This window comes from Piliocolobus tephrosceles, chromosome 10 (assembly GCF_002776525.5).
Source record: "Piliocolobus tephrosceles isolate RC106 chromosome 10, ASM277652v3, whole genome shotgun sequence".
Classification (NCBI taxonomy): domain Eukaryota; kingdom Metazoa; phylum Chordata; class Mammalia; order Primates; family Cercopithecidae; genus Piliocolobus; species Piliocolobus tephrosceles.
Genome location: NC_045443.1, coordinates 90,310,733 through 90,337,463, shown reverse-complemented (window position 1 = coordinate 90,337,463; position 26,731 = coordinate 90,310,733). Strand labels below are relative to the sequence as shown.

At 39.3% G+C, this 26,731-nt stretch overlaps 1 protein-coding gene across 2 annotated transcripts in view; it reads left to right on the top strand.

Annotated features, from left to right (window-relative positions):
* The window catches only part of EEA1 (early endosome antigen 1), a 176,314-nt gene that overhangs the window by 14,423 nt on the left and 135,160 nt on the right, over window positions 1–26,731 (top strand). For both annotated transcript variants that reach the window (XM_023224244.1, XM_023224179.1), the window contains exon 2: window positions 21,983–22,075. In XM_023224244.1, the coding sequence (XP_023080012.1) occupies window positions 21,983–22,075 (93 nt within the window). The remainder of the gene's footprint in view (window positions 1–21,982; window positions 22,076–26,731) is intronic.

Sequence of the window (26,731 nt, the reverse complement as noted above, 5' to 3'; positions counted from 1 at the left end):
ATCTTATACCAGTCAGAACGGCTGTTACAAAAGATTAAAAAACAAAACTAACAACATGTTGGTGAGGAGGTGGAGAAAAGGGAATGCCCATACATTGCTGGTGGGAATATAAATTAGTACAGCCTTTATGGAAAACAGTATGGAGATTTCTCAAAGAAGTAAAAACAACTACAGTTCAATCCAGCAGTCCCAGTACTGGGTATATATCCAAAGGAAAACAGATCATTGTATAAAAAAACAAATCTGCATATGGCTATTTGTCACGGCACTTTGTACCACAGCGAAGTCATGCAATCAACCTAAGTGTCCAGCAACAGATGATTGGATAGAGAAAATGTGGTTTATATATACCATGGAATACTACTCAGCCATAAAAAAGAATGAGATCATGTCTTTTGTAGCAGCAGGGATGGAACTGGAGGCCATTATCCTAAGTGAAATCACTCAGAAACAGAAAGTAAAATACCGCATGGTCTCACTTATAAGTGGGAGCTAAACAATGGATACAAATAGACATAAAGATGGAAATATGGGGAAAGGGTGAGGGTGGGAGGAGAGTGAGGGATGAAAAATTACCTGTTCTATACGTTATTAGGGTGGTGGGTACACTAAAAGCCGAGACTTCACCACTATACAATATGCCCATCTAACAAAACTGCACTTGTACCCACTAAATCTATAAAAAGAAAATAAGGTGGAAAACAGAATGGATTATCTAAGGTACCTTCACTCATATTGCTGGTTTTATCCATTGGGCCACATGTGTCCAAGGCTAATCTGGGTTTAGGTGGTGGCAGAGAAGTTTCCAGCAACAAGAGAACAGATCCCATTGTGCAGACAGACACCTTTCAAGTCTCTGCTTGTGTCTCATTTGCTACTACCATTAGTCAAGGCAAGTCTCATGGCCAGCCCAGAGTTTATGTAGGGGAGGATTACGTAAGAGAATTACAAGGTCATGAAAACATAGGCCTGATTCATTGATGGTAATTACCATAACGAACTATCACTGACGCCACTTTGTTCTTCCTTCTATTATGAGTAAATGCTGCAAGAGGAAATATAAATAAGGGAAGTAGTCGAGTTTAAAGGATGGAAAGATTTCTTATTTGAGTAAGAACGCTCAGAGAAGATTTTATGATGCCGTTTGGGTTAGATTTCAGCAATATTTGCAAAATGATCTTCTAAATCTTTCATTGCTTCTACATATATTAACTGAAATTTTTCTGTAAAGAACTTTTTGATATCAACCAGGGCTATTTGGTTATCCCAAATTTCAGTGCATACTTGCAAGGCAGGATAAAGACTTAATTTTTTTTCTTTGATTACTGTTAGAATAAGAGTTGGTACACTAGCTACTTCAGCAGTGATCATTGTGGTTTTCTGAGTTTTCATTTGATTTTTTCTTTCTTGAGAAAAGGAAGTTCATAGATTTGAAAAACAGAAGTTACTTTTTAGAGCAGTTATAGGTTCACAATAAAACTGAGTGAAGGTTACAGAGATTTCCCATATACTTCCTGCCCCTACACATGCACAGACTCCCCCATTATCAACATTCCCCGCTAGAGTGGTATATTAGGATTTGTGAACATATATTGACATATCATTATCATTTAGAATCTGCAGTTTACAGTAGGGTTCACTCTTGGTGTTGTACATTCTGCTGATTTTGGGACAAATTTTTATGTTTCTACCATTATAATACCATACAGAGTACTTTCACTTACATACAAATCCACTGTGTTTTGCCTATTCATCCTTCCCTTCCCCTTAATTCTTGGCAAACATTGATCTTTTCACTTTTTTCCTAGTTTTGCCTTTTCCAGAAGGCATTTTCAGATTGGCTTCTTTCACTTTATATTTCACTCAGTAATATACGTTTAAGTTTCTTCATTGTCTTTTCATGGCTTAATAGTTCATTTCTTTTTAACGCTGGAGAATATCGTCTGGGTGTACTAGTAAGTTATTGATTCACGCACTGGAAGATATCTTGGTCAATTACAAGCTAGCTATTATGAATAAAACTACTTTAAACATCTGTGTCCACGTTTTGGTGTGGACAGAAGTTTTTAATTCATTCGGATAAATACCAAGGAGTGTGATTACTGAATTGTATAGTAAGAGTATGTTTACTTTTGAAAGGAACTACCAAACTGTCTTCCAAAGTAGCTGTACCATTTTGTATGTCCACCAGCAATGAATTCCTGTTCCTATTTCTCCACATCCTTGTCAGCATTTGATGGTGGTAGTGTTCTGGATTTTGGCCATTCTGCTAGGTGTGTTGTGGTATCCCATTGTTTTAATCTGCATTACCCTGATGGTGTATGCTGTGGAGCAACTTTTCATATGCATATTTGCCATCTGTGTATCTTCTTTTGTAAGATGTCTATTAAGGTCTTTGCCTTAGTTTTTAATTAGATTATTTATTTTTTTCCAAATAAATTTAAAGAATTGTTTGTATATTTTGGATACTAGTCCATTATCAGGTTTGTCTTTTGTAAATATTTTTCTCCAGTCTATGAGTTGTCTTTTTATTCTTGACAATGTGTTTTGAAGAGCTGACATTTTTAATTTTAATGAAGTCCAGCTTATTAATTCTTTCATGGATTATGCCTTTGGTGTTCTACCTAAAAGAATAGTGGACAAACCACAGTCTTTTTCTCCTATTTTATCTTCTAGGGTTTATAGTTTTGTGTTTAACCTTTAGGTTTGTGATCCATTTTGAGTTAATTTTTTTTTTTTGAGACGGAATCTTGCTCTGTCACCCAGGCTATAGTGCAGTGGCATGATCTTGGCCCACTGCAACCTCTGCCTCCCGAGTTCAAGTGATTCTTCTGCCTTAGCCTCCTGAGTAGCTGGGATTACAGGCACGCACCACCATGCCCGGCTAATTTTTGTATTTTTAGTAGAGATGGGTTTCACCATGTTGGTCAGACTGGTCTCAAACTCCTGACCTCGTGATCTGCCTGCCTTGGCCTCCCAAAGTGTTGGGATTACAGGCATGGGCCACTGCACCTGGCCTTGAGTTAATTTTTTAAAATTAAAATTAAAATATAATTATTTATTTTTGAGATGGAATCTTGCTCTGTTGCCCAGGCTGGAGTGCAGTGACGTGATCTTGGCTCACTGCAACCTCCACCTTTTGGATTCAAGTGATTTTCCTGCCTCAGCCTCTTGAGTAGCTGGGATTACAGGCACCTGCCACCACCACCTGGCTAATTTTTGTATTTTTAGCAGAGACAGGGTTTTTCCACATTGGCCAGGCTGGTCTCAAACTCCTGACCTCAGGTGATCTACCCTTCTCAGCCTCCCAAAGTGCTGGGATTACAGGCGTGAGCCACTGCACCTAGCCTAAATTTATTAAGACGGGTCTCACCATGTTGCCCAGGCTGGTCTTGGGCTCCTGGACTCAAGTGATCCTCCTACCTCGGCCCCCCAAATTGCTGGGATTGTAGCCGTGAGCTACCATGTCTACCCTTGAGTTAGTTTTTATGGAGAATATAAGGTCTGTATTTAGATTTTTTTTTTTTTTTTGCATGTGAATATCCAATTGTTCCATTACCATTTGTTGAAAAGACTATTGTCTTAACCCATTTTTTTTTCTTTTTTCTTTTTTTGCTGCTATTACAGAATACCACATACTAGGTAATTTATAACGAAGCTTATTTGGCTCACAGTTCTGGATGCTGGGGAGTCTAAGCACATAGCACCTTTCTCTGGTGAGATCCTGTCTGCTATGTCATCTCATAGCAAATAGGAAGGGCAAGAGAGCAGGTGTGATGGAGAGCTTTGTTTTTCTTTTTTTGAGACAAAGTTTTGCTCTTGTTACCCAGGCTGGAGTGCAGTGGCGCCATCTCAGCTCATTGCAACCTCCACCTCTCGGATTCCAGCGATTCTCCTGCTTCAGCCTCCCGAGTAGCTGGAATTACAGGCATGCACCACCACATCCAGCTAATTTTGTATTTTTAGTAGAGATGGGGTTTATCCATGTTGGTCAAGCTGGTCTCGAACTCCTGAACTCAGGTAATCTGCTTGCCTCTGCCTCTCAAAGTGCTGGGATTACAGGGGTGAGCCACTATGCTTAGCCGCGAGCTTGTTTTTATAACAAAGCCATTCCCGTGATAACTGATCCATGTTCACAATAATGGCAACCCGTTCATGAGGGTGGAACTCCCATGACCTAGTCACCTTTTAAAGGCCTCACTTCTCAATACTATTACATTTGCAATTAAGTTTCAACATGAGTTTTGGTGGGGACATTCAAGCAATAGCAACTATCTTTTCTTGTTGTATTGCCTTTGTTCCATTGTCAAAAATTAGTTGACTAACTCCTGGATTTTTATATTATGAACTCATGGATTTACATATAATTAGTGTGTTTCAGTCAATTACAGTCAATGTTTTTTGCTGATGTGAAAATGATCTCAGCTGTAGCTACTGGGAGTACCTTCAAGGTGATGTTTGTCATTTTGACAGGACCTTATTTGTGTTCAAAAAGCTTCCTTGCTTTTTGGCACAAAAATATGTTTCAGATTTATCTTGTAAATTTCCCCTCCCATGTCTGGAATCAGCCATTTCTCTAGAAAATTCCTTTGAGTGGGGAGTGATGGTTAGAGACCATAGTATAAGCACTGAGGGTGCACTTTGCTTTTGGGTTGTCTTTGCTTTTAAGCTTTTGAATGGTAAGAATTATTGTTAAGAAACAAGGCCAGGCGTGGTGGCTCATGCCTGTAATCCCAGCACTTTGGGAGGCCGAGGCAGGCAGATCACAGGTGAGGAGTTTGAGACCAGCCTGGCCAACATGGTAAAACCCTGTCTCCACTAATTAGCTGGGTGCATGCCTGTAATCCTAGCTACTCAGGAGGTTGAGGCAGGAGAATTGCTTGAACTTGGGAGGTGGAGGTTGCCGTGAGCTGAGATTGTACCACTGCACTCCAGCTTGGGTGAGAGAGTGAGACTCTGTCTCAGAAAAAAAAAGAAACAAAAACCAAAATAATAATTCAAATTTAAGATATAAAATGGTTTTTTATTTATTTGATTCTGTATTTATATCATTTTTTCTTATACTGAATATCTTGGTTCTTAACATTAGCAAATGTTTTTGCTAAAATATGCATAAATAGCTTTAAAATTAACAACATGAATCTTATGGCTAAGATTATTGAATTAATTTTACTGTTTCTTTTTTTAACAGTGTTTTTTTGGCTTCGTGCTATAACCCAAAAGGATATGTAGTAAAAAGTCTATGTTCTTAAATACTTAAAATAATTATTTTGTCTGTTTGGTAATGCCTGCAATATAATACTTATTTAGGTTTTAAAAATTTTATTAAAAATTAAAATTGTGACAATATACATAATTTAAAAGATACAATTTTTACCATTTTTAAGTGTACAGTCCAGTGGCATTAAATGTATTCACAGTGTTGTGCAATCATAACAACTAAACTCCATACTCATAAAACAACAACTCTTCATTCCTCCCCTCCCCTGAACCCACTGTAACCACAATTCCACTTCCTGTCACCATGAATTTAACTGTTCTAGGTACCTCATATAAGTGGAATTATACAATAGTGATCCTTTTGTGTCTGGTTTATTTCACTTAGCATAATTATTTCTGCTTCATTCATGTTGCAGCATGTTATCAGAATTTTCTTCCTTTTAAAGGCTGAATAATATTTCATTGTGGATGTTTATACTGCATTTTGTTTATCCATTCATCTGTTGGCGGACATTGGGTTATTCACATGTTTTAGCTATTGTGAATAATGCTGCTATGAATATTGGTGTGCAAATATCTGTTTTAGTTCATTTAGGTTTTAATTTTTGTTTGTTTGTTTGTTTTGAGACAGTCTCACTCTGTCACCCAGGCTGGAGTACAGTGGTGTGATCTCTCATTGCATTGCAACTTCTACTTCCTGGGTTCAAGTGATTCTCCTGCCTCACCCTCCCAAGTAGCTGGGATTACAGGTATCCACCACCATGCCTGGCTAATAGTTCATTTAGGTTTTAACTGAAGTTCTTGATAAATGAGGATATTATTGACTAAGCTGGAGAACATAGTGAAGAAAGTAAACTTTTTCCTAGGATGGTAAATTGTTGAGATGAATAAAGAGTTTGGTTTGGTTACAGTGCTTTGAGACATCCATTACTTGATTTCTTAGTAAACAACTAGAAATGTGGATGTAGAAGTATAGAGTGCTATATTAGGTTTCTTTTATAATCCAGGTGAGAGATGATGGCAACATGAATTAAGGTAGTGGCCAAGGAGATGGAGAAAGGGGGATAGATTCAAAATGTATGTGGGCAGTTGAATTAACTTGGTGATTGGATGTGAAGGTTAAGGAATAGAGACGAGTAAGAGTGATGCCTTGGATTTAGGCAAAATGAGTGTGTGATGGTTCTGTAATCTGAGATGGAGAATGCAGATGGGTGAAAGGGTTGAGCAAAGATGAATGAATTTGGTTTTGAATAAGCTGACTTTGTGGTGCTCTCAAGGCATTCAGTTAGATATGTTTGGCAAGACAGGAAAATATGAATTGGAAACTCAGCAAAGGTCTGGGTTAGAGTTAGTGTTTTTATTATTGTCAGCAATGATGATAATGAAAATTTAGGGAGTAAATGAATTTACCTAAACTATGTGATCAACTAAGAGGTCAAATATGAAAACTCCCTGGGAACCCCTCAATTACTTTACATGAATTTTTTTTTTTTTTGTGAAATAGTATGTGTTTTTTGCAAAGATACCTTCTTGCTTTATCTATATGTTATATTTTTAGCTCTTAATAGTAGAAAAAGGTTAGTGAGAGCCCTTTGTCTATCCATTTAGTATAAGGCTTGCATAATGTATTTAAAGCATTGTTCTTAAGGTCTGCGTATAGTAAATGACTTTTCAAACTTTTTGAATTTGTGAAAATCTTTCTAATTAATTTTTATGGTGGGATGAGGATGAAATAGAGTAACAAAATCAGTGTTGAAAGTTACATTTTATTTTATTTTTTATTTTTATTTTTATTTTGAGACAGAGTCTAGCTCTGTCACCCAGACTGGAGTGCAGTGTCATGATCTCGGTTCACTGCAAGCTCCATCTCCCGAGTTAACACCATTCTCCTGCCTCAGCCTCCCCAGTAGCTGGGACTACAGGCGCCCACCACCACGCCCAGCTAACTTCTTTTGTATTTTTAGTAGAGACAGGGTTTCACCATGTTAGTCAGGATGATCTTGATCTCCTGACCTCGTGATCTGCCTGCGTTGGCCTCCCAGAGTGCTGGGATTACAGACGTGAGCCCCTGCACTCGGCCCCGAAAGTTACATTTTATAAGAAATCCTTATAGATATCTTATAAATCACCAAGATTTTGAGTTGTATATTATTTAATTTCTAATACTTGTATTCTTTCCAGTTTTAGAAATAATTTTGCTTAAAGAAAATTAGCCAGGGCTGGGCGTAGTGACTCATCCCTGTAATCTCAGCCCTTTGGGAAGCTGAGGCAGGTGGATTGCTTGCATCCAAGAATTTGAGACCAGCCTGGGCAACATGGCAAAACTCCATCTGTATAAAAAAAACACAAAAATTAGTTGGGTGTGGTGGCATGTGCCTATAGTCCCAGCTACTCAGGAGGCTGAGGTGGGAGGATGTCTTGAACCCAGGAGGCAGAGGTTGCAATGAGCTGAGATTGCACCACTGTACTCCAACCTAGTTGACAGAGTAAGACCCTGTCTCAGAAAAAAAAAAAAAAAAAGAAAAAAAGAAAAGAAAATTAGTCAGATGTGGTGGCACTCATCTGTAGCCCTAGCTACTCAGTAGGCTGGGGCAGGAGGGTGGCTTGAGCCCAGGAAATTCGAGGCTATGATGAGCCATGATTGTGTCACTGCACTTCAGCTTGGGTCACAGAGTGAGATTTTGTCTATTAAAAAAAAAAAAAAGAAATATGTCTAAATTATACTCAGTAAACAACTAGTCTGCAATAGATAAATCATTTATTTCAAAAAAGTTTTGAGTTGTTAAAACTTCTGTGACAGTGATATTTCTTTTTAAGATATTTCATGTAGTAAACAATAACAATTTTTCTCCTAGTAAAGTGCTGTTCTTTCTCACATTTGTGTTTGCTTCTTTGATAGTTTTTTGCAGAGATTAATGCTGTTTTATACTGATCTTGTAGTATGAATTTGTTTTTTACCAGCAATCTAGGATATCCTATTTATTGCAGACATCTGTTCTTTTTTTTTTTTTTTTTTGAGACAGAGTCTCTCTGTCACCCAAGCTGGAGTGCAGTGGCATGATGTTGGCTCACTGCAACCTCTGTCTCCTGGGTTCAAATGATTCTCCTGCCCTGGGCTCCCCAGTAGCTGGAATTACAGGTGTGTGCCACCACTCTCAGCTATTTGTGTGTGTGTGTGTGTGTGTATTTTTAGTAGAGATGGGGTTTTACCATGTTGGCCAGGCTGATCTCTAACTCCTGACCTCAAATAATCCGCACGCCTTGGCCTCCCATTGTTAGGATTACAAGTGTGAGCTACTGCACCCAGCCAACATCTGTTCTTATTTGAAGTAAATACTTTGAATACTATGTATTTTTTTATAATTTCAAATATTAATATTGTATTATAATAAGAAATATATATATATTTTTTCTTGTTTCTGGCATGGACTCCTAAAACGTTTGGAATTCCTTGAGTGATGGAGGTGAAAGGAGTGTCATTTGTCATTCGTAATAAGTACCTTTTGGCAATAGCTGAGTTTATGCTAATAAGGTGATATTGATGGGCCTCTAGGTAGCTTAGACACTAGCCACAAGATTAAGGATATGGAACTTTCATCCCTACCCTCTGACCTTCAGGAATAGAGAGGGGCTAGAGATTGAGTTAATCACTAATGGCCAGTGACTTAATCAATCATGCTTACATAATGGAACCCCTGTAAAAACCTTAAACAATGGTTTTGGAGATCTTTCTAGTTGTCAAATGCATTCATGTGCTGGGAAGGTGACATATCTCTAAATTCATGGGGACAGAAGCTCCTGTGCTTGGGACCCCTCCAGACCTTCCCTAACATACTGCTTCATCTGGCTATTTGTATCCTTTAAGATATCTTTTAAAGTAAATATAAATAAAATGTTTCCCTGAGTTCTTTGAGCTGCTGTAGCAAATTATCAAACCTGAGGAGGGGAGTTGTGAGAGTTCCCCATATGTAGCCAAGGTAGACAAAAGTGTGGGTAACCTGTGGACCTTTTATTTGCTATTGGCGTTAGAAGGGGAGGGCAGTCTTAAGAGACTGGTCCCTTAGTCTGTGAGGTCTCTGCTAATTCCAGATAGTGTCAGAATTCAATTAAATTGTAGGACACACAGTTGGTGTCTGCAGAGAATTGGTGTGGAAAACTCAAACATTTGTTCAGAAGTATAGTGAATAGAGAAATAGTTTTGTTGTAGCTGGTTTTCCTTTAGTTGGTCTGTTTGGTTGTAGCTACTTAAACATTAATGATAAGTGTTTGATAGTTAGAATTCTCTGGGTCTTCTTGTCAAGCCCAAATAGTTTTTTAAAAATGAGAAAACTTTTGGCCGGGCGCGGTGGCTCATGCCTGTAATCCCAGCACTTTGGGGGGCCGAGGTGGGTGGATCGCCTGAGGTCGGGAGTTCAAGACCAGCCTGACCAACATGGTGAAACCCTGTCTCTACTAAAAATACAAAATTAGCCAGGGTGGTGGTGCATGCCTGTAATCCCAGCTACTCAGGAGGCTGAGGCAGGAGAATCGCTTGAACCCGGAAGGCAGAGGTTGCGGTGAGCCAAGATCGCGCCATTGCGCTCCAGCCTGGGCAACAAGAGAGAAACTCCGTCTCAAAAAAAACAAAAAAGAAAAAAAAAAGAAAACTTTAAAAAGTAATATGACAACACTAACAAAAAATTATGGGTGGAAGTAGCTGGGTGGTTAATAAAATCATCTTAGCACAAATCTCATCTTCTCAGTAATATAAGGGGGAAAAGTAACAACAAAAAAATCACCCTAACATGAAACTCATTGGTTTATATGATTACCTTTTAATCTTTTTATGTGTGTATATTTTTATGTATTTGAAGTCATAATATATTCCAATGTTGTATTTACCTCTTTGGCAAATTCAGGATTTATATAATATACATTCTTTTCTTTCTTTTTTTTGTTTTTTCTTTTTTTTATTTCTCATAGTAGCTATATCATATATCATATGCATTCTCATTTTTCTTTTTTTTTTTTGAGATAGAGTTTTGCCTTTGTTGCCCAGGCTGGAGTGCAGTGGTGCTGTCTTGGCTCACTGCAGCCTCCACCTCCCGGGTTCAAGTGATTCTCCTGCCTCAGCTTCCCAAGTAGCTGAGACTACAGGCACCTGCCACCACGCCCGGCTAATTTTTATATTTTAGTAGAGACGGGGTTTCTCCATGTTGGTCAGGCTGGTCTCGAATTCCCGACCTCAGGTAATCTGCCTGCCTCTGCCTCCCAAAGTGCTGGGATTACAGGCGTGAGCCACTGCTTCCGACTGCATTCTCATTTTTCTACATAACCTTTATACTTTATAACCTACACACTTATCCCATTAATTGTCAAGACTATTGAACAGTTACGTCATAGTTTAGTTAACAGTTTCTTTATTTTAACATATAGGTTGCTTATGATTTATAAACTGTTACAAATAATGCTTTGGTTGGAATGCCCTCTCATCTCTACCTGGAAAAGCTCTGCTCAGATTTTGGGCCTAAACAGTGCATGGCAAGATTTACAGCTTTTTTTTTTTTTTTTTTGAGACAGAATTTTGCGCCGTTGCCCAGACTGGAGTGCAGTGGTGCATTCTTGGCTCACTGCAACCTCTGCCTCCCAGGTTCTAATGATTCTACTGCCTCAGCCTCCCGAGTAGCTCAGATTACAGGTACCCACCACCATGCCCAGCTATTTTTGTATTTTTAGTAGAGACGGGGTTTCACCCTGTTGGCCAGGCTGGTCTCGAACTCCTGACCTCGTGTTATGCCCACCTCGGCCTCCCAAAGTGCTGGGATTACACCCGTGAGCCATCGCACCTGGCCGGATTTACAGCTTTTTAAAGAGTTTCTATTTGTTGCAAGAGATAGTTGCCTTGCCCAGATTACTAAGTTTTCACAGTGGGCCTGGCTTCTTATTACCTTGCACATCCAGGGCGATTTTGGTTCTTATTACTGAACTTAGCTGCCTCTACCTGTTTTAGGTTCCAGAATCCTGGATACTCTATGTTTCAATTTTATTTTTGGTCCATTGTGATACTTACCTTGTTTTTTTTTTTTTTTTTTTTTGGAGACAAGGTCTTACTCTGTTGCCCAGGCTGGAGTAAAGTGGCATAATCACAGTTCACTGCAGTGTTGACTTCCTGGGCTGACGTGATCCTCCCACCTCGGCCTCCCAAAGTGGTGGATTACAGATGTGAATCATTGTGCCCAGCCTATCACTTTAAATTTTTAGCATAAATCATTCCAATTCCATTCTTTTTGCAAAATAAAACTTTTATAAGTGAAAAAGTCAGAATGCTTTATGTTGTTTATTTAGAGTTAATTTTATTGTTTTTGGGCTTCTCATTGAAATAAAGGAATTTTAGTGGCTTGAAAATAGAACAAGAATGAAGGCTGGGCGCAGTGGCTCACGCCTGTAATCCCAGCACTTTGGGAGGCTGAGGTGGGCGGATCATCTGAGGTCAGGAGTTTGAGACCAGACTAACCAACATGGAAAAACCCTGTTTCTACTAAAAATACAAAAAATTAGCTGGGCATGGTGGTGTGCACCTGTAGTCCCAGCTACTCGGGAGGCTGAGGCAGGAGAATTGCCTGAATCTGGGAGGCAGAGGTTGCAGTGAGCCGAGGTTGTGCCATTGTACTCCCGCTTGGGCAACAAAAGTGAAACTCCGTCTCAAAAAAAAAAAAAAAAAAGAACAAGAAGTTCTTAGATAATTTAACAACAATCATGAGGAGTATACTTAAAATATGGGCATCAAAAACCCCTATCCTGTGAGGGTTTCCTTGTTTTTTTCTCCGTTTACTCCCTGTGCCTCTTGGGCTTTACTTAGATACATTTACTAGGATTATTTTAGGCAAATTTGAGAAAGGGTATTTTTGGTGGTGATAATAGGATTATGTAGAAGTGCCTTATTTCAGGTGGCCATGGTGGCTCACACCTGTAATCCCAGCATTTTGGGAGGCTGAGGCAGGAGAATCACTGGAGCCCGTAAGTTCGAGATGAGCCTAGGCAACATACGGAGACTTTATCTTTACAAAAATAAAAAAAAGTACAATATTTCTTTGAATTACTTACTTCCTCTCAGTCAAGGAAAACCTTAGTGAGAAGCCATCTGGCATCTGGAAAAATAAAGGAAACAAATGGGGAAAATATAGTTCTTTGGAAGTATAACTTCCTGTTTCCAGTATCTTTCATTATTCTTAATACCATCGTAGTGTGAAGCTATTGAAATGTTAATGAATCAAAAATGAATTTCTAGTTTTATAGAACAGTTCTTTATATTAAATATCCAATTTAGCCTGGACATGTTGTCTCATGCCTGTAATCCCAGCACTTTGGGAGGCTGAGGCAGGTGGATCAGTTGAGGTCAGGAGTTCGAGACCAGCCTGGCCAACATGGTGAAACCCCGTCTCTACTAAAAATACAAAAATTAGCTGGGCGTGGTAGCGTGTGCCTATAATGCCAGCTATTGGGGAGGCTGAGGCAGGAGAATAACTTGAACCTGGGAGGCAGAGGTTGCAGTGAGCCGAGATCATGCTGTTGTACTCCAGCCTGGGTGACAGAGCGAGACTGTCTCAAACAAAACAAAACAAAACAAAAACAAAATTTAAGTGCTGTTTTAAAACGTTTTCGCCATTTACTTTTTGCCACATCCATGAATGTTTCATTAAATCCAGAACTGGCTTTTATTTATTTATAAATTCATGTCTCAATTGTATTATTTTGGGAACGAATCTTGCTTTGGTGTTGGCAGGACTGTAGCTGATATGAAAACAAGAAAATTTTGTGGGCATTAAATGAACACAGTAAAAACATACTCTGGATAAATTTAGACAGTTTTAGAGTGTTAGATTTTAGGAAAATTTAAAGGGACTGTGGAGACTGAGGCCCCTGCTCCTCCATACTGTACTAGGAAATCTGAGATTCCCTAGGCTGAGAAGAACTTGAGGACTTTTTTTCTGAAAGCCCTTGAATGCCTTTAGATAAGTCGAGGGGAGAAATCTGAGATCAGTATTCCTCCTGTGTCTGTGATAGCTAAGGATACATCATTGGAAACAGCCAGGGTGTTAACTACCTTTTTAAAAAAATCATTTGACTTCTGGTCCCTTTTGTTGTGATTCCTTGTTTCTGCAAAGCTGGCTGGGATCAGCATAGTAGGTTAAAAAACAAAAAACAAAAAACTCAGTGACAGAGTTTAGGAATCTCCAATCGCCCAAACATGTCACTAAAGACTTGAACCTGGGCCGGGTGCGGTGGCTCATACCTGTAATCCCAGCACTTTGGGAGGCCGAGGTGGGTGGATCACAAGGTCAGGAGATGGAGACTATCTTGGCTAACGCGGTGAAACCCTCTCTCTACTAAAAATACAAAAATTAGCCAGGCGTGGTAGTGGGCGCCTGTAGTCCCAGCTACTCGGGTGGCGGCGGCAGGAGAATGGCGTGGTCCTGGGAGGCGGAGCTTACAGTGAGCCGAGATCGTGCCACTGCACTCTAGCCTGGGAGACAGTGCGACACTCTGTCTCAAAAACAAGAAAACAAACAAACAAACAAACAAAAAAAAAACACTTGAACTTATCACCAAATACTCAAGATGCAGAAGATAAATTCCACCCAAGGGAGAATGACCCTCTGAAGAAAAGTTTGGAATCATTATCACAGCCATTGGAGGAGACACCCAAGAGTCATGTGGCTGAGGTTTCACAATATCCTGCTGTGCCTCCAGTCCAGAAAAGAAAGCTAGATCAACTTCCAAAAAAGCATAGGCATTTTAGGAAGATTGTAAGGACAAAGAAAATGAGACCGAGCAAGAGGAAGGAGAAAATAGAGGCCCACTGCTCCCTCTCCCCTAATTCTTCCAGCACCTTTGGTCCCACCACAAAGTGAAGAGACTAGATTAAAAGCTGACCCTGTTCAGTACCCAGGAAGATGATCCTGACTTTCCCAATGAGGGCAGATTAAAGTGTCAGCAGGATGAATGTGCCTGTGTAATGCATCAGGAATGTCAAATCGAGCCCTGTGAGCTCTCAGTGGCTCAGGAACCCAGGCCTTCTGCCATGACATCCTTGGCATCACTGCTTTGATTATTTCACAAGCTTTGTCTGCTCGTCTAGAAAGTGGAAACTTCCCAGAAGAAGGGTCAGCAACCATGCTGAGGCAGGAGGTAGTGCTCAGGTTCCGAGACCTGGCAATAAAGTGCAACCTCTCTAAAGCCTGTAGCAAATTGAAGTTAGGCTGAAGTGGGATTTGATCTAGATAGGTGGTATCTAAAATTCATGTTTATTTCACTCATGTATTGGTTGGCTTAACCTTCTCTGACTTCTCTGAGGATGAAAGTCTTACAATTTCATCATTTTGGTTAGTGTCTCCTGATACTGACAACCAAATGGAGACTCCTCATATCCAGCTCCTCTCATTTTTCTTTTTTTTTTTTTTTTGCCTTTGGCCAGAGATTCATTTTGCATTCTTCATCTTTAGTACTTTATTGAAATTCTGCCACTTTCTACCTGTTTTCAATAAGCTTTGGTGTGGTGGTTGCTACTATTCTTGGGCAGGATAGTTATTGCCTCCTCCATCTCTCAACAATGTTTCTTTCTTTTTTTCTCATTAGTAAGGTGCCTGTCTCTTTCTGAACTGTGCCTCTGATGTTCTCTAACCATCTTTATTGAAACATAGGCTGGGTGCAGGGGCTCTTGCCTGTAATCTCTGCACTTTGGGAGGATGAAGTAGGTGGAGGATCACTTGAGCCTGGGAGTTCAAGACCAGCCTGGGCAGCATTGTGAGACAAGAAAGAGAGAGAGAGAGAGAGAGAGAGAGAGAGAGAGAGGAAGGGAGGGAAGAAGGAAAGGAAGAAGGAAAGGAAGGAGACATAGTTACACAAGTAATGTTCCTATTTTTTTTTTTTTTTTTTTGAGATGGTATCTCGCTCTGTCACCCAGGCTGGAGTACAGTGGCACGATCTCGGCTCACTGCAACTTCTGCCTCCCAGGTTCAAGCAATTCTCCTGCCTCAGCCTACCGAATAGCTGGGATTACAGTTGTGCACCACCATACCCAGCTAATTTTTGTATTTTTAGTAGAGACGGGGTTTTACCATATTGGCCAGGCTGGTCTCAAACTCCTAACCTGAAGTGATCCACCCACCTCAGCCTCCCAAAGTGCTGGGATTACAGACATGAGCCATTTCACCCAGCCATAATGTTCCTTCTTTGTCATCTTTAGTTGACAGAACCTCCCAGAACCCTGAGTTCTTTTGAGAATCCTAAAGAACATAAGTACTTTAAAAAAGGTTCAAGATCATTTTATTTCCACCTTGTCATGGCATGCTAGGTTAATACTCTATCTAGAATATGAAATAAAAGTTTAATCTTATACCCTTCTTTGAGGAAGTATGTTTAAGAAGAGTTTGGGAGTTTCTCTGTAGCTTTAATTACTGGTTGTTATTTTGTACTTGTTCTAGTTTCCTGATTTATATAAAAATTTTACAAGTATATAGGCATACTTGTATATAGGCATATCTCGGAGATATTACGGGCTTGGTTCTAGATCACTGCAATGAAACAAGTATCGCAACAAAATGAGTCACATAAATTATTTGGTTTCATGGTGCATATAAAAATTATATTCACAGCACACTGTAGTCTATTAAGTGTGCAATAGCATTATGTCTAATTAAGTAGATACCTTAATTAAAAAATATTTTATTGCTGTAAAATGCTAACAATCGTTTGAGCTTTCAGTGATTTGTAATCTTTTTTCTTTGATGAGACAGAGTCTCGCTCTGTCACCCAGTCTATAGTGCAGTTGTGTGATCATAGCTCACTGCATTTTTGAATTCCTGGGCTTAAGTGATCCTCCCGCCTCAGCCTTCCTAGTGTCACTGGTAGAGGGTTGTGACTGCAAGTTGTCCAGGTTCTTGGCGTTTTGAATAAAGAATTGGGCAAAATGCCCAGCAAAGCAAAGAAAGAATGAAGCAACAAAAGAACAAAAGCAGAGATTTATTGAAAACAAAAGTACACTCCACAGTGTGGGAGTGGGCCTGAGCAGCGGCTCAAGGGGCTGGATGCTGAATCTTCTTGGGTCCAAATACTCCCTGGACGTTTCCCATTAGCCACTTCACGCTCACCTCATGTAAATGAAGTGGTAGCCCACAATCAGTCTGGTTGGTTGCAGAAAGCAGCCAACCAGAGGCTGAAGTAAAATTACAGAGGTCACACTCCTGTGCAAACGTCTGATTGGTTGCAAAAGGCAACCAATCAGAGCCTAGGGTGAAGTTACACAGTTATACTTCTATGCAAATGAGGAGTTGCCTGCAATCTGATTTGTTGTGGATAGCCAATTTCCCATCTGCCGTGCAGAAATGGTTAAAGGGAGTAGCCTCTGGTCCTTTTGTTACTTAGGTGTGAAAAGTTAGGGTTTTCCTTTCAATTTAGTTCTAGGAAGTCGCTGTGAAACAGCCTTAGGTTCCCTGCCTCCAGACCCTATTCTCCTGCCTCATTAGTAGCTGGGACTACAGGTGCATGCCACCATACCTTGCTAATTTTTGTATTTTTTTGGTAGCGATGGGGTCTCATTATGTTGCCCAGAGTGGTCTCAAATGTGTAGTCTCAAGCAATCCTCCTGCTTCCACCTCCCAAAGCACTAGGATTACCGATGTGGGCCACCTTGCCCAGCTAGTCATAATCTTTTTGCTTGTGGAAGGTTTTACCTCTATACTGATAGATGCTGACTGACCAGGGTGGAGATTTCTGAAGGTTGGGATGGCTATATCAATTTCTTTTTTTTCCTTTTTTTATTATCTTTCAGTGGTGCAATCTCACTGCAACCTCTGCCTCTCAGATTCAAGCGATTCTCCTGCCTCAGCCTCCTGAGTAGCTGGGATTACAGGCGTGCACCACCACGCATGGCTAATTTTTGTATTTTTAGTAGAGACGGAGTTTCACCATGTTGGTCAGGTTGGAGTTGTGACAGTTTCTTAGAATAACAATGAAGTTTGCTGCTTTGCTTTGATTAACTCTTCCTTTCATGAAAAATTTCCCTGTGGCATTCTGTTTGATAGCATCTTACCCACAGTAGAACTTCCTTCAAAACTTGAGTCAGTCCTCCCAAAAGCTGCTGATGCTTTATCAACTAAATTTATGGAATATTCTAAATTCTTGATTGTCATTTTAACAGTGTTCACAGAATCTTCTCCAGTAGTAGATTTCATCTCAAGAAACCACCTTCTTTGCTCATCCCTAAGAAGCCATTCCTCCTCCATTAAAGTTTTATCATGAAAATTATCAGTCATGCTGGGTGCGGTGGCTCACACCTGTAATCCCAGCACTTTGGGAGGCCGAAGTGGGCGGATCACAAGGTCAAGAGATCAAGACCATCCTGGCCAACATGGTGAAACCCCTTCTCTGCTAAAAATACAAAAATTAGCTTGGCATGGTGGCATGCACCTGTAGTCCCAGCTACTCAGGAGGCTGAGGCAGGAGAATTGCTTGAACCCAGGAGGTGGAGGTTGCAGTGAGCTGAGATCACGCAACTGCACTCCAGCCTGGTGACAGAGTGAGACTCCGTCTTGAGGAAAAAAAAAAAAAAAGAAAATTATCAGTCACATCTTCAGGCTCCACTTTTAATTTTAATTTTCTTGCTGATTCCACCATATCTGCTCTACTGGAGTCTTGAACCCCTCACAGTCATTATGAAGGTGAATCAACTTCTAAACTCTTGTTAGTGTTGATATTTTGACTTCCTCCCATGAATCACAAATGTTCTTAATCACATCTAGAGTGGTGACCTTTTTAGAAGGTTTTCCACACACTCTGCCCAGTTCTGTCAGAGGAATCACTATGGTAGTTATAGTCTTACAAAATATATTTCTTAAATAATAAGACTTGAAAGTCAAAATTACTCCTTGATCCATGGGCTTCAGAGTGGATGTTATATTAATAGGCATGAAAACAACATTAAACTCCTTGTATACCTCCAGGAGAGCTCTTGGGTAACCAGGTGACTTGTTAATAGACAGCGATATTTTTGAAAGGATTTTTTTTTTTTTTTTTTCCAGTAACAGCTCTTAATAGTGGTCTTAAAATATTCAGTGATCTGGAAAGGCGCAGTGGCTCACGTCTGTAATCCCAGCACTTTGGGAGGCTGAGGCGGGCGGATCACAAGGTCAGGAGATCCAGACCATCCTGGCTAACACGGTGAAACCCTGTCTCTACTAAAAATTAAAAAAAAAAAAAAAAAAAAAAAATTAGCTGGGTGTGGTGGCAGGCGCCTGTAGTCCCAGCTACTCTGAGGCAGGAGGCTGAGGCTGGAGAATGGCATGAACCCGGGAGGTAGAGCTTGCAATGAGCCGAGATCGGGCCATTGCACTCCAGCCTGGACAACAGAGTGAGACTGTGTCTCAAAAAACAAAAAAAATTCAGTGATCCATGTGGTAAACAGAGGTGCTATTAATTAGGCTTTCTCGTTCTATTTATAGAGCACAGAGTAGCATTAGCATAATTCTGAAGGGTCCTAGGAATTTCAGAACGGTATAAATGATCATTGGCTTGAACTTAAAAGTCATCAGCTGCATTAACCCCTAACAAGAATTACCCTGTTCTTTGAAGCTTGGAAGTTGAAGCTTGGAAGCCCAGTATTGATTTCTCTTCTCCAGCCATAGTAGTTCTAGATGACATCTTCTTCCAATAGAAGGCTGTTTTTTTCTGAATTGAAAATCTGTTATTAGACATCTTCATCAGTTATCTTAGCTAGATCTTCTGGATGACTTGCTGCAGCTTCTTCATCATCACTTGCTGCTTCACTTTGCATTTTTATGTTATGGAGACAGCTTCTTTCCTTAAATCCCATGAACCAACCTCTGCTACCTTCAGACATTTCTTCTGCAGCTTCCTCATCTCTGTCAGCTTTCGTAGAATTGAAGAGATGGCCTTTCTCTGAATTAGGCTTTGGTTTAAGGGAATGTTATGGCTGGTTTGAACTTCTATCCAGGTCACTAAAATGTTCTCAGCAATTTGTGCTCTTATCATTTGTGTGTTCACTGGAGTAGCACTTTTAATTTCCTCAGGAACTTTTTCTTTGCATTCACATTTGGCTGTTTGGCACAAAGGCCTAGCCTTTGGTCTGTTTCAGCTTTCCACATTTCTTCCTCATTAAGCTTAATCATTTCTAGCTTTTGATTTAAAGTGAGAAATGAGCAGCTCTTCTTTTCACTTGAACACTTAGAGGCCATTATAGGGTTATTAATTGGTCTAATTTTAATATGGTTGTGTCTCAAGGAATAGGGAGGCTCAAGGAGAAGGGAGAGAGACTGGGAAATGGCCAGTGGGTGGAGCAGTCAGAACACACACAACATTTATCAATTAAGTTTGCCATCTTATATGGGTATGGGTTGTAGTGCCCCAAAATAATTGCAGTAACTTCAAAGATCATTCATCACAGGTCACCATAACAGATATGATAATAATAAAAAAGCTTGAAATATTGTGAGAATTACCAAAATGTGACACAGAGATACAAAATGAGCACATGCTTTTGAAAAAATGGCAGCAATAGATTTGCTTGACAGCAGAGTTGACATCAACTTTCAATATCTAAAAAGCACCACATCTGCAAAGTACAGTAAAGTGACACACAATAAAATGAGATATGCCTGTAAATAAATGTGCAGAGTATCTGCATGAGGAAAAAAAAAAGGAATGCTGTCTATTCAACTGGAGGTTTGCTTATCTTTAACATAAAACATTTTTTTCAAGATAAAAGCAATTCAAGTGTGGATCTAAAATTCTGGAAAAAAAAGTAGCAAAAACTAAAACTGAAAAACATAAAAATGAAGATTCCTGTTTTACTACAGAAATCATTATTTGAATTTTGGAATATTTCTTTTTAGTCTTTTTTCTTATATCAGTAGTTTTTATATATAATTTAAATCATGTATATTTTTCCATCGTATGTAGTTTTTATAATCATTTTGATGAATATAGCATTATGAATTCATCCTTATTTGGCATTTAGGTTGAACATTTAGTAGTGATGTATAGGATGTTCACATCTTGAGGCAAATATGTAGTGAGGTGTTTTGAATCTTGGGTGATTGAGGGGCATTTCAGTGGAGATGTCTAACAGAGAAGGAGTATTGGTTAGTGATTAAGAGCCATACTGCTCTAATTAAAATCCCTTCTTCCCTTTATTACCCATCTGACTTTGGGCAACTTACTTAGTCTCTATGCCTTGGTTCCCTCATGTGTAAAGTGTGGATAATGCTAGCATGTACCATATATATTTTTTGATGAGTATTATTGAGTCAGTATTTGTGCTCTAAATCTCTTTTTACACAGTGTTTTACTATGTTTCAAATTCATCCAAAAAGCAATTTGATGTAAAAGTAACACCTAGATTTTAATAAATGATAATGCTAAGTGATAAATGGTGCAGGAGGAAAAGACCTTTAACCCTCCAAAATGTGCCTCTGATGGTGTCATATCAAGTATTGGAGATGGATGGTAATGACTGGTTTGAATGGTAGGTGATGGAGACTTGATAACTTGGGCTGCATTGGTCTTTTTTGCACCACTTGAATCACTGTAGTTTTAGTTAGTGTAGAAAAGAGAGCATCACCGGCTGGGCACTATGGCTCACGCCTGTAATCCCAGCACTTTGGGAGGCCAAAGCGAGGGGATCACTTGGGGTCAGGAGTTCGAGAACAGCCTGGCCAACATGGTGAAACCCCGTTTCCACTAAAGATACACACAAAAAAATTAGCTGGACATGGTGGCATGTGTCTGTAGTCCCAGCTACTCAGGAGTCTTAGGCAGGAGAATTGCTTGAACCCAGGAGGCAGAGATAGAAGTGAGCCGAGATCGTGCCACTATTCTCCAGCCTGGGTGACAGAGCAAGACTCTTGTTTCAAAAAAAAAAAAAAAAAAAAGAGCGAGAGGGAAAGCATTGTCAAAGAAATCAGATCTGCGTTTTAGTTCTGCATCTTCTGATTTTTTTTGCCTTAACTTGGATCTTGAGAACTTTCTGATTTCTTTTTTTTTTCCTCCTTGAGCTTGCATCTTGAGGACTTTCTGATTTTTGTTAACAGTACAATGGTAGTCTGAGCATCATGGCTCACATCTGTAACCCCAGCACTTTGGGAGGCAGAGGTGGGCAGATTGTTTGAGCTCAGGAGTTTGAGACCATTTTGGGCAACATGGTGAAATCTCGTCTTTACCAAAAATACAACAAAGTAGCTGGGTGTGGTGGTGTGTGCCTGTGGTCCCAGCTACTTGGGTGGCTGAGATGGGAGGATCACTTGAGCCTGGGAGGCGGAGGTTGCAGTGAGCCGAGATTGCACCACTGCACTCCAGCCTGGGTGACAGAGCAAGACCCCAACTCAAAAAACAACCAAAACAAAAGAGTACGATGGTGAACAAGTCACTTCCTACTCTAAATCTGTTTTCTTCTCTACAGAGATAACATCCATCTTATCTGTCTTAAGAGATGTCATTTTGATTAAATAAGATGTTTCGTGAAGGTGACTTGAAGACTTTGAAAAGCGTTGTATACATTTTATTAATTTAAAGTGACTGAAAATGAGAGAAATGCATATATAAAGATTCTGATACAGCATTAGGTATAGTCTTCCATAAAGGATACTGTTAGTGCTGTTATTATTGTAAAGACATCTACTTTTCTTATGTGAAAAGGTTTAGATTATTAAATGGCCTATGAATATATTGTTAATGTCTGCTTTTTTTCACCCTTCTGTTTGTGTTCCAGACTCCTGGGAGAGTTGGCTCTCAAGGTTCTGATTTAGATTCATCAGCAACTCCTATAAACACAGTGGATGTCAATAATGAAAGCTCTTCAGAGGTATGATAATAACTTGGCAATAAAATTCAATATTATTTAAGGGAAAATGAGCAAATATTTGGTGTAACAATTGGTGATTTGTTTAGGAAAATTTCTCATAAGTTTTTCTTATAAGTTGGAATGTGACTTTTGAAACATGCTTGTAGCTATATACCTGTACCTAGTTGTGAGACTGAGAAAGTATACATTAAGACTCTGAAAAATAATATTGCCAATTTGTCTTTAATGCTAATGTCATCTCACTGAAGATTTTAAAATGTCTGTTTATAAAGAATTACAGGTTAATTAGTATCTATGTGTGCGTACTGTCATGAACTATTGCACTAAGGAAAAATTGGGTTATCAAATTTACGTATTATTTACTATCTTCATGTATGACTTTGTAAGGACTTTTGGCTTTGATATTAAAGATATTATATTAAATATAAATACATTGTATTAAAAATGAATGCAGAAAGTATTATAAATAAGTGAAAAAACCTCAAAAAATGTGAAAAGTCAGCTTTAGTTGCACTAATATTATTTTTAGTAAATAAGTAATATTGGATGATTATAGAAAAAAAGGAGATAAGGAATGTGAAGAACATAACACTCACCCATAATACTGCCACGAAGAGATCAAGACGCTCACATTTTGCTCTGACACTTTTTGTCAGTTGCCCCTTTGAAGGCCTAGCTGTAGTCCTTACCCAGTCTTTTTTCTCTGCTCTCCTCCACCTCTTGGTTGACAAGTGTGTATTGTGCATACGTTTCTGGATATGTCCTCTTTCTGTCCATTCATCATTCTGTTTTGTCTCTCTCTGACCATCTGTTTATTATTTGTCTCCATGTATATATATTTTAACCATAGTAAGATTTTACAAATTTGTGAGAGGGGAGGAGAAGTATCAGTTAGACTTTATTAAGAACAAATTTCAGGAAATGTCTTTAAGAAAAAGTTGGAAACTGTGATCGTGATATGATGAACTCAAAGGAATCTAGTAATAATTTAGTTGACCTCAGTCAGAACAACACCGAAAAACAATTCCGATGGGTATTGGTATTGTGCAGTGCTTGGCAATACTGTTAATATCGTATTAGTAGGATTAACTTCCTACTTTCTGAGATAGTTATTTTGTACCTTCTTTGTTTTGAAATCTGTCTCTTTTTAACCTTCTCTCAGTCACCTTATATATAAGTGAGAAAATAGGAACTATTAGATAAGTGTTCTTATTTTATCATACCTATGCCATGCCTGTTTTCTCTTACTTTATTACACTGAAAAAAAGTCCTTTTTATCAAATTTCATTCCTTTGTCTTGTTCTCTGGATTCCATTCTTTTTCATTCTTAATTTATCATCTCTCCCTCCTGCTACTTCACTTTTTACCTCTACTTCATATAATTCCCAATAACATACAAATTTGTTCCATATGATTCATATGAAAACAAATAAGAACACCAAAAAATAAAAAATGAGAAAAACCAAAACCAAAAACTCTTTCTCTGACTTGAAATCCCCTCTTCAGATACCATCTGTTATTTGCTTTTCTTCAGAGCCAAACTTCTCTAATATGCTGTTTACAGTCACTGGCTTCATATTTTATCTACTTAGATCTGTTATATCTTTTTGGTGAATTGGTGTTTAATAGTAGTCGAATAACCACAGTTTTGTTTTGATTAGTATTTTGTGTATCTTCTTCTTTCTTTCTTTTCTTTTCTTTTCTTTTTTTTTTTTTGAGACAGAGTCTCACTCTGTTGCCCAGGCTGGAGTGCAGTGGCGCAATCTTGGCTCACTGCAACCTCTGCCTCCCAGGTTCAAGTGATTCTCCTGCCTCAGCCTTCTGCATAGCTGGGATTACAGGTGTGTGCTACCACATCCAGCTAATTTTTTTTTCATATTTTTAGTAGAGACGGCGTTTTGCCACGTTGGCCAGGCTGGTCTCGAACACTTGACCTCAGGTGATCTGCCTGCTTCAGCTTCCCAAAGTTCTGGGATTACAGGTGTGAGCCACTGCTCCTGGACTTTTTCTTTCTTTTCATTTTCATATTTTTTTGTTCCTTTTGTTTTAGGTGGGTTTTTTCTTGTTTTTGTTTTTCGCAAAGAGCGTAACACGTGTCTTTTAACTGGGAAAACCCTTTGAATTATTTTGGTTATTGGTGTATTTTGATTTATTTTTATTGCGCTTTGTACTTTCTCTTTATCCTGCTTTTCTGTTTCTTTTTCTCTTTTTGCCTTAGTTTGGATTTAACTTCCTTACTACACACTCTTTTCTGTGCTTCTGTAATACCACACTCTTCTGGTTTTTTTCCTACCTCTAGCTGTTCATTCTTATTTGCTGGCCCTTTGGTAAGCAACCTTCACATGGTGGTGGAGTACATTGCTGGGGTTGGGTACTGCTACTAGTTTGGATATTATGCATTATATTCTGTTGATTTAGTGTTTCTTTTCTTTTTATGTTTTTGAGACAGTCTTGTTTTGTTGCCTTGGAGTGCAGTGACGTGATCTCGGGTCACTGTATTGTCCACCTCCCAGGATCAAATGATTCTCCCACCTCAGCCTCCTAAGTAGTTGGGATTACAGGCGCATGCCAATATGCCCTGCTAATTTTTTTGTGTTTTTAGTAGAGACAGGATTTCACCATGTTGACCAGGCTAGTCTCGAACTTCTGACCTCAAGTGATCCATCCACCTCGGCCTCCCAAAGTGCTGGGATTATAGGTGTGAGTCACCATGCCTGGCCCATTTTTGTTTCTTTTGTAACATACATAATGTCTAAAATACTTTTCTCTCCTTCCATTTCAAGGACCTTTGAATGCTTTGATATGAATCACTACTTCCCAACTTATATTGTGGTTCAGTAGTTTAGATTTATCTTATTTTCTTTTTTCTTCACAAATTAGAGGTTATTATTGTTTTTAGATTTATCCATGTGTTTACCAGTATAGTTGTTTACCATTCCTTATTGCATCTTCGGCCTTCCACTTACAATTATTTTCTTTGTGTTATAGTACATCGTTTAGGATTTTTTAAAATGAGGACTGATTTGCCAGACTCTCAGTTTCAGTCTAAAATTTTATTTTATGCTCGTTCTTGAAACACGATTTTGCTGAGCATAAAATTCTACATACAGATCTTTTTTTTTGTCAGCACATTGAAAAAAAAAATCCATCTCTGTCATTTTTCTGGGTCATATTGTTACTGTTGAGATGACTGCTTTTAGTCTATTTGGTTCTATTGAAGGGATCCTTTTCTCTACTCTTGTCGTTGTTTTATAAAAATTAATCAGCCAATCAATCTGTTCTAGTCTCTTTCTTTCATTTCCTGTTATATGTGTGTGTGTGTTTAATCCTGCTTGAGACTCATTGGGCTTTCTGTACACACCAATGTGTATTTGAAGTGTTTTGGAAAATTCTCGGTGATTATCTTTGACTATTGCCTCAATTTTTTTCCGATATTGCCATCTGAAACCTAGATTAGATATACAGATGCTCCTTGATTTATGATGGGGTTACATCTTGATAAATCAGTCATAAAGTCAAAAATTTTAAGTCAAACTATCTTAAGTTGGGGGCTTCCTGTATGTTAAAATTCTTCCCTTTATCATTTATTCTATTATATGTGTTTTTTTATTTTTATTTTTATTTTTTGAAACAAGGTCTTGCTCTATTGCCTGGGCTGGAGCATGGTCATAGTTCACTGCACCTCAAACTCTTGGGCTCAAGCAATTCTCCCAATCTGATGTCTCTAGTAGTGGGACTATAGGTGCACATCACTATGCCTGGCTTTTTTCTTTTTTTTTGGTAGAGATGGGATCTCATTATGTTGCTTAGGCTGATCTTGAAGTCCTGGCTTTACGCAGTCTTCCTGCCTCAGCTTCCCAAAGTGCTGGAATTATAGGCGTGAGCCACTGCACCTCTCCTTGTTTTAGTTTTTAATTTTTTGGTTTTTGAGATGGGGTCTCCATCTGTGACTCTGGTTGGAGGCTGGTCTTGACTTCCTGACCTCAAGTGATCCTCCTGCTTTGGCCTCCCAAAATGTTGAGATTACAGCCATGAACCACCGTGTCTTGTCTGTTTTATATTTTATATCCTTCTTTTTTGTTTTTCATTTTGGAATTAAAAATGTATTATCCAATTAATTAAATCTTTCCTCAGCTGTGGAGAATACCTGCTGTTTAATATGCCCATTAATTTTCATTTTAAGTGTCTTTTTTTTCATTTCTAGAAGTTTATCCTTTTTTTTTTTTTTTTTTTTTGAGATGAAGTCCCACTCTGTCGCCCAGGCTGGAGTGCAGTGTCGCTATCTTGGTTCACTACAAGCTCCACCTCCCAGGTTCACGCCATTCTCCTGCCTCAGCCTCCCCAGTAGCTGGGACTACAAGTGCCTGCCAAAACACCCGGCTAATTTTTTGTATGTTTAGTAGAGATGGGGTTTCACCATGTTAGCCAGGATGGTCTCAATCTCCTGACCTCGTGATCCGCCCGCCTCGGCTTCCCAAAGTGTTGGGATTACAGGCATGAGCCACCGTGACCGACTTTTCTTTTCCCTCCCTCCCTCCCTCCCTCCCTCCCTTCCTTCCTTCCCTCCCTCCCTCCCTCCCTCCTTCCTTCCTTCCTTCTCCCCTTCCTCCCTTCCCCCTTCTCCCCTTCCCCCCTTCTCCCCTTTCCCCCTTCTCC